This window comes from Saccoglossus kowalevskii, chromosome 10, assembly GCF_978046115.1.
Source record: "Saccoglossus kowalevskii chromosome 10, keSacKowa6.1, whole genome shotgun sequence".
In the NCBI taxonomy this organism is placed as follows: Eukaryota; Metazoa; Hemichordata; class Enteropneusta; family Harrimaniidae; genus Saccoglossus; species Saccoglossus kowalevskii.
Window position 1 is genome coordinate 36,864,556 of NC_140650.1, and position 14,686 is coordinate 36,879,241.

The following is a 14,686-nucleotide window of genomic DNA, read 5'->3' on the forward strand; positions in this document are numbered from 1 at the left end:
ATAACTTTTGTACAGAAGGGCAATAGGTCAAAGACCTGTGGTATTCCTCTTCATTGATGTACTATCACAGTAAACTACATGCTGTATTTCATCACAAACCACCTAATTACATCATCCAGTAGAATGACTATGTATTCACACATTCTAGAAATTATTTGAATCCATGGTGTAGTTGATCAACTTTTAAGTAGTGAAGGGAAAATTGTATTTTCCATTTTGGATCATATGGGAACAAGATCATTCTGAAAAAAGTGTGAGTGGTGAAGGTTCAAACACATTCAGCACAGATAAATGCTGATGATTGGATGACATAGTTGACTGCCCTGGAATCCAGCCTGATTTCATTAATCAGAATGGCGACCGGGCATGTTGGATAGATTCCATCCCATCACTCTGGTGGTTAGTTAGATGTGACATAACAACTTAGAAGACAGTCTCTGCAGCTTAGCATCAATTTAGCTGATGACATCACGGCCATAAAGCTGGCTTTACTCCAACAAAAAACTTAAGTTCCCATCGCATTACTTCTCAGCATGTATGTGGCGATGGACCGGACCCTAGATGTCACTCTCAAGCTCTTGTTGTGTAGCAACATCTATATCGAGGAAATGATCCTAAAATGGAAGGCGATTCAAGGCAAAAAAGAAAGCTTTAGCTCCCTGTCTATGGTGCAGCTATAATCCAAAAGTATGATTAATGTAACTAATGACATGAAACCAGGTAGTGTAAAAATAACAGACAGAATCCTGGCTGCAACCAACTAATCATGATTGTCATTGAGTGGGAATAATGGAAGTAGTCCTTTAAGTCTCCTGGTAACACCGCCCCAACACTGGTAGGTAGAGATGTTCTTTTAACACAAACTTAATATAGGCATGGTGCAATGGGCAGATGACTGGTTGCTGATTACCATAAACATTTTAGAATATATATCTTTGTAATAGCGTGCTGCTTTTTGGCAGAGCTTGGAAATGTGGTGGCACTGCATGTGCAAACATTGGTGTTGGCATGCTTTGGATTGTTTGGGAATTTAGTGCCACAAAGATGTTTTTGCATAAGTTGTCTTCCTTGTATTGAATTTTACCATCAACGATGAGGTGAAACAAATTTGTCATTTGTAATGTGTTGGATAAATGGCTGGCAATGTGGGTGATAAGTTTAAAATGTTATGAAAGGTAAAGTAAGCATTCATTCCTCATTTTCTAATCAATAATTGGTGAGTGAATGTATGTTGTATTTTGTTGTCCCTCCTCACCCATATGATTAATGCAAAAATGTACATGTTTTTGAGAAGTGATCAAGAAGCACTGAATGACACAAAAAATACAATATATACACATTAAAAAAACGGGCACTACTGCAATGACCAGTGTAATTAGACCTTATTTTGTCAGATCAATGTAATAGTACATGGGGCTGGCAGGATAAAGGTTACACCACACTCAATACAAAATTATTCCAACTGAATCAACACTGTCACAGTTAGAGTGCAACAGAACACAAACTAAAGTGAAAAGAACAAAATAAAATGTTCTTGAAAATCCACTGACACTGGTGATGGACCATACAGTGATAGGTAGTACATGCTATGATTGAGCATGGGCGAATTAAAGATCCGGCTCACACCAGGCACTGATGATGCCCCACCGACAGAAATTTGGATTATTTATGTTTGTGATCTTTGTGCAAAATTCAAGCAATACCCCTCTTTTCCATGGCGATTGTCCTGCATCTGTGGTATTAAATAGCCCAGTAAGGAACTACCTTGTCAATTAAACCAATTGTTAGTCATGTAATTAATAATAATAAAGTGTAACTCACTCATAGTAAAATTGGTGGTGGTGGTGGTGGTGAGGTGAGGTTTTGTGGACAGTGGCTGTCACACTGACTGAGCACACCTAACAATGATTGATTTAAAATTGTAGGAAATAAATTGACAGCATAAACAAATTTAAGGTATTCTTTATTTTATGGCAGGAAATTGAAAAATTAAAATACACAGTTGTATCAAACTCAGGTGGCGACTGTGGTACTTCAAAAAGTAGGCAAAGCAGACAGGTGGACACGTATGTGGAAGACGATATTCACAAACACTGCCCTCTCTGGCTAGAAACACAATACACAATATAAACAGACAGCTCAATAAATGAGTGGTTATATAACAAATCCTAGCAAAATGATAATTTTTCTTTTACAATATAAATGTATCCATGTCATGTTTCTGTCACACAGATTGAAGTGTATATTAAAATTGCTTCTAAATCTTTCATATATTTTCTTGGTAGTAGCTTACAACAGTGGACATATTAGTGTGAGAATTCCCGATAGCTTACAACAGTTGACATATTAGTGTGAGAATTCCTGATAGCTTACAACAGTGGACATATTAGTGTGAGAATTCCTGATAGCCTACAACAGTGGACATATTAGTATGAGAATTCCCGATAGCTTACAACAGTGGACATATTAGTGTGAGAATTCCTGATAGCTTACAACAGTGGACATATTAGTGTGAGAATTCCTGATAGCTTACAACAGTGGACATATTAGTGTGAGAATTCCCGATAGCCTACAACAGTGGACATATTAGTGTGAGAATTCCCGATAGCTTACAACAGTGGACATATTAGTGTGAGAATTCCCGATAGCTTACAACAGTGGACATATTAGTGTGAGAATTTCCGATGGCTTACAATAGAGGACAAACTAGTGTGAGAATTTCCGATGGTCAGAGTAATATGCGAATTCCTTGTACTTCCTGATTGTAGGAATACTTATCATGCACACATGACTGGAGAGCATTGCCAATGAAATAATTTAAGGCAGTATGTAACAAAACAATACAACATTAATGATAACTAGTATATATCAAGAATCATAGAATACATGCTATTCTGAGCTCTGTTGTATTAGAAAAGTTGTGAAATTTCAAATAACTTGAAAGTCATGTCATATCTCTGAGATGCATACTGGCAGTCATATATTTAAAAATCAAACAATTAAGATAAAACTTGGATAATTCAATAATAGTGCTATGTTTGAGGTTACAGTAAAACATGTTTCAACCACACCCTGTGTAAGCAGTCCTATTCTCTACAAACTTGCTTGTATATAAAAGAACATAGCGTAATTATTACAACCTTGCCCACTGAGAATCTAGACAATAAATGGAAGGACGGCTACAAAGTAATGATCTTTGATCTTTTCTTTTCAAGGCAAAGTTCGTCCTAGAACAATGTAATAATATATCTTAACATTTTGTGCACAAAATACAAAATAAAATTTAAGTGGGAACAATATTTATGTTTCTCAAATAATACTACATGTACTGTGTTAATCTCAGTGTCCTTTATAGAAAATATAAACTATAATTGTATAAAAGTTCCAAAAAATAATAGTAATATTAATTTTAAATAATCTAAACATTTTGTGCACAAAATAATAAATAAAATTTAAGTGGGAACAATACTGATCAGAAGTGGAGTAATATTTATGTTCCTCATATAATACTACATGTACTGTGTTAATCCCAGTGTCCCTTATAGAATAATATAAACTATAACTGTATAAAAGTTTCTAAAAAATAAAAGTACAGTAATACAGATAAGCAAAATTTGGCAAGAAAAATAAAGTACACTTAATTGTCACTTTTGTTATTTATACTACACCATGAAAACATATCAATTTAACAATTGTCTAATTGACAGATCTTATTACCAACATCTGGTTATCATTATTAGCAATGTAAATGTCTTCATTCTGTCCACAAATGTTATAATTCAGAATAATTTCCCCTATGTCTTAAAAATTGCACATGCTAGTTACACAAAAATTTAACTTGTTGATATTTCATAGTGATAAAAATTCCAAATTTGAAGATAAAGTTGTTGTAACCACAAGAAAAAGAGTTTAAATAGGGACAATGACAAGGACAGACATGTTCCTCTAATACCTTGACCTTCATCAACAATGATACAGACAAGATAAAAAACCTCAATAAACTAAACACCACAGTCTGCCAATCAAACTTCCACAGTCCTTATGGTGATGATTTAGACACATTTCAAGCATGGCTATCCATCAAACTCCATAGTTCATTTCATTTTCATAAAAAGTAGCACCATCTTTCAACAACTTTCTCCCAAAGAATGCTAGCAAAAGTGCAACTCGTTCATGCCAGGGTTAGGTATTTGCAGACAATACAACAGAAAGCAACACTGAATATTTTGTTCAAATTCATGGCATATGACATGTTTTTTTAACATAATTGTTTTCTTGGAAATGAACATCAAGCCTGAATACCAATGGTTATCACCTGGACTTCTATAACCACATAATTTCACACATTTTGGAAACCCACCCCCAAAAAATCTGTACAATGCATTAAGCATAAAAGCAACTGCTTTCTATATAATTTAAATCATTAGAAAAGAAAAATCTGTTGATACAATGTAAATTACAATATCTGAAAGTCATCTCAGTTTTCAGCTTAATATGAAGCAGAAACTCTTCAATGCAATGTTTGCATGCATTATTTTGAAAATGAATAAAAACATTCTGACATAAGATGGCCATTTCTTGCCCGTTATGTCCCGTTTACTTTGACAAAAACAAAATCTTGGTCACATGGGCAGTTAAATATCCATTTCATGGGCTGATACCCCCTGCATGTCATGAGTGATTTCCACACGTCTTGGTATGAGTGATTTCTGCACATGTCTTGGTGTGAGAGTGATTTCTGCACATGTCTTGGTGTGAGAGTGATTTCTGCACATGTCTTGGTATGAGAGTGATTTCCACACGTCTTGGTATGAGTGATTTCTGCACACGTCTTGGTATGAGTGATTTCTGCACATGTCTTGGTATGAGAGTGATTTCTGCACATGTCTTGGTGTGAGTGATTTCTGCACATGTCTTGGTATGAGTAATTTCTGCACATGTCTTGGTATGAGAGTGATTTCCACACGTCTTGGTATGAGTGATTTCTGCACACGTCTTGGTATGAGTGATTTCTGCACACGTCTTGGTATGAGAGTGATTTCTGCACATGTCTTGGTGTGAGAGTGATTTCTGCACATGTCTTGGTGTGAGAGTGATTTCTGCACATGTCTTGGCGTGAGAGTGATTTCTGCACATGTCTTGGGATGAGAGTGATTTTTGCACGTCTTGGTCTGAGAGTGATTTCTGCACATGGTTTGGTGTGAGAGTGATTTCTGCACATGTCCTGGTATGAGAGTGATTTCTGCACATGTCTTGGTATGAGAGTGATTTCTGCACATGTCTTGGTGTGAGAGTGATTTCTGCACATGTCTTGGGATGAGAGTGATTTTTGCACGTCTTGGTCTGAGAGTGATTTCTGCACATGGTTTGGTGTGAGAGTGATTTCCTCACATGTCTTAGCGTGAGAGTGAATTCCTCACATGTCTTGGTTTGAGAGTGATTTCTGCACATGGTTTGGTGTGAGAGTGATTTCTGCACATGTCTTGGTGTGAGAGTGATTTCTGCATATGTCTTGGGATGAGAGTGATTTTTGCACGTCTTGGTCTGAGAGTGATTTCTGCACATGGTTTGGTGTGAGAGTGATTTCTGCACATGTCTTGGTATGAGAGTGATTTCTGCACATGTCTTGGTATGAGAGTGATTTCTGCACATGTCTTGGTGTGAGAGTGATTTCTGCACATGTCTTGGGATGAGAGTGATTTTTGCACGTCTTGGTCTGAGAGTGATTTCTGCACATGGTTTGGTGTGAGAGTGATTTCCTCACATGTCTTAGCGTGAGAGTGAATTCCTCACATGTCTTGGGATGAGAGTGATTTCTGCACAAGTCTTAGTGTGAGAGTGATTTCTGCACATGTCCTGGTGTGAGAGTGATTTCTGCACATGTCTTGGGATGAGAGTGATTTTTGCACGTCTTGGTCTGAGAGTGATTTCTGCACATGGTTTGGTGTGAGAGTGATTTCCTCACATGTCTTAGCGTGAGAGTGATTTCTGCACATGTCGTGGTGTGAGAGTGATTTCTGCACATGTGGTATGAGAGTAATTTCTGCACATGTCTTGGTATGAGAGTAATTTCTGCACATGTCTTGGTGTGAGAGTGATTTCTGCACATGTCTTGGTATGAGAGTAATTTCTGCACATGTCTTGGTGTTAGAGTGATTTCTGCACATGTGCTGTGAGAGTGATTTCTGCACATGTGCTGTGAGAGTGATTTCTGCACGTCTGGTGTGAGTGATTTCTGCACATGTCTTGGTATGAGAGTAATTTCTGCACATGTCTTGGTGTGAGAGTGATTTCTGCACATGTGGTGTGAGAGTGATTTCTGCACATGTGGTGTGAGTGATTTCTGCACACGTCGTCGTGGTATGAGAGTGATTTCTGGACATGTCTTGGTGTGAGAGTGATTTCTGCACATGTCTTGGTATGAGAGTAATTTCTGCACATGTCTTGGTGTGAGAGTGATTTCTGCACATGTGGTGTGAGAGTGATTTCTGCACATGTCTTGGGATGAGAGTGATTTCTGCACAAGTCTTGGCGGGAAAGTGATTTCTGCACATGTCAAGATGCGAGTGATTTCTGCACATGTCGAGATGCGAGTGATTTCTGCACATGTCGAGATGCGAGTGATTTCCTCACATGTCTTGGTGAAAGAGTGATTTCTGCACATGTCATGGTATGAGAGTGATTTCTGCACATGTCTTGGCGGGAAAGTGATTTCTGCACATGTCAAGATGCCAGTGATTTCTGCACATGTCGAGATGCGAGTGATTTCCTCACATGTCTTGGTGAAAGAGTGATTTCTGCACATGTCATGGTATGAGAGTGATTTCTGCACATGTCTTGGTGTGAGTGATTTCTGCACATATCTTGGTATGAGAGTGATTTCTGTACAGGATTTTTATTCACACATCAATAACAATAGAACAGAATAAGAAAAATAACCATCTCTATGATAATTGAATCCGGGGGTGAAAGCAGGGGTGGCATTCAAAGACGAATCAGCACATATATTACAGTGCAGCATGTAAGTGTGAAGTACAAAATAATGATTTCCTTACATAAAGGTTGTATTCACTAATCAATATATGCTATATATACATGCAGACCACAAATCAAGGCCACACATTTTATACTCCAGAAACAGTACAATATTTACAGTATATCCTCCACACGTGATATCTTATCCGATTATTTGGCAACACTTCAAACCACAGCGACATATTGCTGTGTATTGCACACATGAGTGACCTCTGTATGTTCTGCAATCTCAGTTACGCTGGTATCATCTTCTTTCAGCTTTGTGCCTTTCCTTGACCACTTCCTGCATTAGCAAGGCTTCTCAATTGCTTCATTACGGTGTCCATCAGTTTCTTTTTGTCTCTTTCATTCTTTTTAAATGTAGATAACAAATGTTTCTTCTTATCTGCATCTTTCATCCTGTAAAGTGAAATATTATTATAATATTGACCTGACCAGATAGGGGTTAATTTTGTACCAAGGATCCATACTTTTTTGGTGAAGGGCCCACGCTCTGTGAACTTTCTCGAAAAAGGGTCACTGTTCAATGGACTTATTTTTCAAGGGTCAGTACTCAATGGACTTACTTTTCAAGGGTCAGTACTCAATGGACTTACTTTTCAAGGGTCAGTACTCAATGGATTTACTTTTCAAGGGTCAGTACTCAATGAATTTACTTATCAAGAGTCAGTACTCAACGGACTTACTTTTCAAGGGTCAGTACTCAACAGACTTACTTTTCAAGGGTCAGGACTCAATGGATTTACTTTTCAAGGGTCGGTGCTCAATGGACATATTTTTCAAGGGTCAGTACTAAATGGATTTACTTTTCAAGGGTCAGTACTCAATGGATTTACTTTTCAAGGGTCAGTACTCAATGGATTTACTTTTCAAGGGTCAGTACTCAATGGACTTACTTTTCAAGGGTCAGTACTCAATGGACTTACTTTTCAAGGGTCAGTACTCAATGGACTTATTTTTCAAGGGTCAGTACTCAATGGACTTACTTTTCAAGGGTCAGTACTCAATGGACTTACTTTTCAAGGGTCAGTACTCAATGGACTTACTTTTCAAGGGTCAGTACTCAATGGACTTATTTTTCAAGAGTCAGTACTCAATGGACTTACTTTTCAAGGGTCAGTACTCAATGGATTTACTTTTCAAGAGTCAGTACTCAATGGACTTACTTTTCAAGGGTCAGTACTCAATGGACTTACTGTTCAAGGGTCAGTACTCAATGGACTTACTTTTCAAGGGTCAGTACTCAATGGACTTATTTTTCAAGAGTCAGTACTCAATGGACTTACTTTTCAAGGGTCAGTACTCAATGGATTTACTTTTCAAGAGTCAGTACTCAATGGATTTACCTTTCAATGGTCAGTACTCAATGGATTTACCTTTCAATGGTCAGTACTCAATGGATTTACCTTTCAATGGTCAGTACTCAATGGATTTACTTTTCAAGGCTCAGTACTCAATGGACTTACTTTTCAAGGGTCAGTACTCAATGGACTTACTTTTCAAGGGTCAGTACTCAACAGACTTACTTTTCAAGGGTCAGAACTCAATGGATTTACTTTTCAAGAGTCAGTACTCAATGGATTTACTTTTCAAGGGTCAATACTCAATGGACTTACTTTTCAAGGGTCAGTACTCAATGGACTTACTTTTCAAGGGTCAGTATTCAATGGATTTACTTTTCAAGAGTCAGTACTCAATGGACTTACTTTTCAAAGGTCAGTACTCAATGGATTTACTTTTCAAGCGTCAGTGCTCAATGGATTTACTTTTCAAGGGTCAGTGCTCAATGAATTTACTTTTCAAGGGTCAGTGCTCAATGAATTTACCTTTCAAGGGTCAGTACTCAATGGACTTACTTTTCAAGGGTCAACACTCAATGGATTTACTTTTCAAGGGTCAGAGCTCAATGGATTTACTTTTCAAAGGTCAGTATTCAATGGACTTACTTTTCAAGGGTCAATACTCAATGGATTTACTTTTCAAGGGTCAGTAGTCAATGGACTTACTTTTCAAGGGTCAGTACTCAATGGATTTATTTTCAAGGGTCAGTGCACTGTGGACTTACTTTTCAAGAAGTGTCAATGCTCTCTGTGGGCTCACTCTCAGATATTTACTTCTACTCTGACCATAATCAGCTAAGTATGATGACCAATCCCATGTCATGAATAAATCTAGGAGTTGTCGGAGTTCAACAAATGTCATCTGTAATGCACCATCTTGAAAACCTGGCACTGGCTCTGAATTTGCAAACTCTGAATATGAAAAATGATAGGTTATTATTAGCTAAGTCTACAAAATACAGCTCTATTCACACTGTATAACACACTACCAAACACTGCTCTATTCACACTGTATAACACACTACTAAACACTGCTCTATTCACACTGTATAACACACTACTAAACACTGCTTTATTCACACTGTATAACACACTACCAAACACTGCTCTTTTCACACTGTATAACACACTACCAAACACTGCTCTATTCACACTGTATAACACACTACTAAACACTGCTCTATTCACACTGTATAACACACTACCAAATACTGCTCTATTCACACTGTATAACACACTACTAAACACTGCTCTATTCACACTGTATAACATACTACTAAACACTGCTCTATTCACACTGTATAACACACTACTAAACACTGCTCTATTCACACTACCAAACACTGCTCTATTCACACTGTATAACACACTACTAAACACTGTTCTATTCACACTGTATAACACACTACTAAACACTGCTCTATTCACACTGTATAACACACTACTAAACACTGCTCTATTCACACTGTATAACACACTACTAAACACTGCTCTATTCACACTGTATAACACACTACCAAACACTGCTCTATTCACACTGTATAACACACTACCAAACACTGCTCTATTCACACTGTATAACACACTACCAAACACTGCTCTATTCATACTGTATAACACACTACCAAACACTGCTCTATTCACACTGTATAACACACTACCAAACACTGCTCTATTCACAATGTATAACACACTACTAAACACTGCTCTATTCACACTGTATAACACACTACCAAACACTGCTCTATTCACACTGTATAACACACTACTAAACACTGCTCTATTCACACTGTATAACACACTACTAAACACTGCTTTATTCACTGTATAACACACCACCAAACACTGCTCTATTCACACTGTACAACACACTACCAAACACTGCATAACACACTACCAAACACTGCTCTATTCACACTGTATAACACACTACCAAATACTGCTCTATTCACACTGTATAACACACTACCAAACACTGTTCTATTCACACTGTATAACACACTACTAAACACTGCTTTATTCACACTGTATAACACACTACTAAACACTGCTTTATTCACACTGTATAACACACTACCAAATACTGCTCTATTCACACTGTATAACACACTACTAAACACTGCTTTATTCACACTGTATAACACACTACTAAACACTGCTTTATTCACACTGTATAACACACTACCAAACACTGCTCTATTCACAATGTATAACACACTACTAAACACTGCTCTATTCACACTGTATAACACACTACTAAACACTGTTCTATTCACACTGTATAACACACTACTAAACACTGCTTTATTCACACTGTATAACACACTACTAAACACTGCTTTATTCACACTGTATAACACACTACCAAATACTGCTCTATTCACACTGTATAACACACTACTAAACACTGCTTTATTCACACTGTATAACACACTACTAAACACTGCTTTATTCACACTGTATAACACACTACCAAACACTGCTCTATTCACAATGTATAACACACTACTAAACACTGCTCTATTCACATTGTATAACACTACCAAACACTGCTCTATTCACACTGTATAACACACTACCAAACACTGCTCTATTCACACTGTATAACACACTACCAAACACTGCTCTATTCACAATGTATAACACACTACTAAACACTGCTCTATTCACACTGTATAACACACTACCAAACACTGCTCTATTCACACTGTATAACACACTACTAAACACTGCTCTATTCACACTGTATAACACACTACTAAACACTGCTTTATTCACACTGTATAACACACCACCAAACACTGCTCTATTCACACTGTATAACACACTACCAAACACTGCTCTATTCACACTGTATAACACACTACCAAACACTGCTCTATTCACACTGTATAACACACTACCAAACACTGCATAACACACTACCAAACACTGCTCTATTCACACTGTATAACACACCACCAAACACTGCTCTATTCACAATGTATAACACACTACTAAACACTGTTCTATTCACACTGTATAACACACTACTAAACACTGCTTTATTCACACTGTATAACACACTACTAAACACTGCTTTATTCACACTGTATAACACACTACCAAATACTGCTCTATTCACACTGTATAACACACTACTAAACACTGCTTTATTCACACTGTATAACACACTACTAAACACTGCTTTATTCACACTGTATAACACACTACCAAATACTGCTCTATTCACACTGTATAACACACTACCAAACACTGCTCTATTCACACTGTATAACACACTACCAAACACTGCTCTATTCACACTGTATAACACACTACCAAACACTGTTCTATTCACACTGTATAACACACTACCAAACAGTGCTCTATTCACTGTATAACACACTACCAAACACTGCTCTATTCACACTGTATAACACACTACCAAACACTGCTCTATTCACACTGTATAACACACTACCAAACACTGCTATATTCACACTGTATAACACACTACTAAACACTGCTCTATTCACATTGTATAACACACTACTAAACACTGCTCTATTCACACTGTATAACACACTACCAAACACTGCTCTATTCACATTGTATAACACTACCAAACACTGCTCTATTCACACTGTATAACACACTACCAAACACTGCTCTATTCACACTGTATAACACACTACCAAACACTGCTCTATTCACACTGTATAACACACTACTAAACACTGCTGTATTCACACTGTATAACACACTACCAAACACTGCTCTATTCACACTGTATAACACACTACTAAACACTGCTATATTCACACTGTATAACACACTACTAAACACTGCTTTATTCACACTGTATAACACACCACCAAACACTGCTCTATTCACACTGTATAACACACTACCAAACACTGCTCTATTCACACTGTATAACACACTACCAAACACTGCATAACACAATACCAAACACTGCTCTATTCACACTGTATAACACACCACCAAACACTGCTCTATTCACAATGTATAACACACTACTAAACACTGTTCTATTCACACTGTATAACACACTACTAAACACTGCTTTATTCACACTGTATAACACACTACTAAACACTGCTTTATTCACACTGTATAACACACTACCAAATACTGCTCTATTCACACTGTATAACACACTACTAAACACTGCTTTATTCACACTGTATAACACACTACTAAACACTGCTTTATTCACACTGTATAACACACTACCAAATACTGCTCTATTCACACTGTATAACACACTACCAAACACTGCTCTATTCACACTGTATAACACACTACCAAACACTGCTCTATTCACACTGTATAACACACTACTAAACACTGCTCTATTCACACTGTATAACACACTACTAAACACTGCTTTATTCACACTGTATAACACACCACCAAACACTGCTCTATTCACACTGTATAACACACTACCAAACACTGCTCTATTCACACTGTATAACACACTACCAAACACTGCTCTATTCACACTGTATAACACACTACCAAACACTGCATAACACACTACCAAACACTGCTCTATTCACACTGTATAACACACCACCAAACACTGCTCTATTCACAATGTATAACACACTACTAAACACTGTTCTATTCACACTGTATAACACACTACTAAACACTGCTTTATTCACACTGTATAACACACTACTAAACACTGCTTTATTCACACTGTATAACACACTACCAAATACTGCTCTATTCACACTGTATAACACACTACTAAACACTGCTTTATTCACACTGTATAACACACTACCAAACAGTGCTCTATTCACTGTATAACACACTACCAAACACTGCTCTATTCACACTGTATAACACACTACCAAACACTGCTCTATTCACACTGTATAACACACTACCAAACACTGCTATATTCACACTGTATAACACACTACTAAACACTGCTCTATTCACATTGTATAACACACTACTAAACACTGCTCTATTCACACTGTATAACACACTACCAAACACTGCTCTATTCACATTGTATAACACTACCAAACACTGCTCTATTCACACTGTATAACACACTACCAAACACTGCTCTATTCACACTGTATAACACACTACCAAACACTGCTCTATTCACACTGTATAACACACTACTAAACACTGCTCTATTCACACTGTATAACACACTACCAAACACTGCTCTATTCACACTGTATAACACACTACTAAACACTGCTATATTCACACTGTATAACACACTACTAAACACTGCTTTATTCACACTGTATAACACACCACCAAACACTGCTCTATTCACACTGTATAACACACTACCAAACACTGCTCTATTCACACTGTATAACACACTACCAAACACTGCATAACACAATACCAAACACTGCTCTATTCACACTGTATAACACACCACCAAACACTGCTCTATTCACAATGTATAACACACTACTAAACACTGTTCTATTCACACTGTATAACACACTACTAAACACTGCTTTATTCACACTGTATAGCACACTACTAAACACTGCTTTATTCACACTGTATAACACACTACCAAATACTGCTCTATTCACACTGTATAACACACTACTAAACACTGCTTTATTCACACTGTATAACACACTACTAAACACTGCTTTATTCACACTGTATAACACACTACCAAATACTGCTCTATTCACACTGTATAACACACTACCAAACACTGCTCTATTCACACTGTATAACACACTACCAAACACTGCTCTATTCACACTGTATAACACACTACCAAACACTGTTCTATTCACACTGTATAACACACTACCAAACAGTGCTCTATTCACTGTATAACACACTACCAAACACTGCTCTATTCACACTGTATAACACACTACCAAACACTGCTCTATTCACACTGTATAACACACTACCAAACACTGCTATATTCACACTGTATAACACACTACTAAACACTGCTCTATTCACATTGTATAACACACTACTAAACACTGCTCTATTCACACTGTATAACACACTACCAAACACTGCTCTATTCACATTGTATAACACTACCAAACACTGCTCTATTCACACTGTATAACACACTACCAAACACTGCTCTATTCACACTGTATAACACACTACCAAACACTGCTCTATTCACACTGTATAACACACTACCAAACACTGCTCTATTCACAATGTATAACACACTACTAAACACTGCTCTATTCACACTGTATAACACACTACCAAACACTGCTCTATTCACACTGTATAACACACTACTAAACACTGCGCTGTATTCA

General features: G+C 37.2%; 1 protein-coding gene across 1 annotated transcript in view; it reads right to left on the minus strand.

Annotated features, from left to right (window-relative positions):
- Window positions 1–1,946: 1,946 nt before the first annotated feature.
- The window catches only part of LOC100375962 (exocyst complex component 6B-like), a 90,148-nt gene continuing 77,408 nt past the window's right edge, over window positions 1,947–14,686 (minus strand). The window contains exons 18-19 of the mRNA XM_085504574.1: window positions 9,101–9,287; window positions 1,947–7,434 (exon numbers count right to left, since the gene is read on the minus strand). Of these exons, the coding sequence (XP_085360700.1) occupies window positions 7,290–7,434; window positions 9,101–9,287 (332 nt within the window). The 3' untranslated portion in view covers window positions 1,947–7,289. The remainder of the gene's footprint in view (window positions 7,435–9,100; window positions 9,288–14,686) is intronic.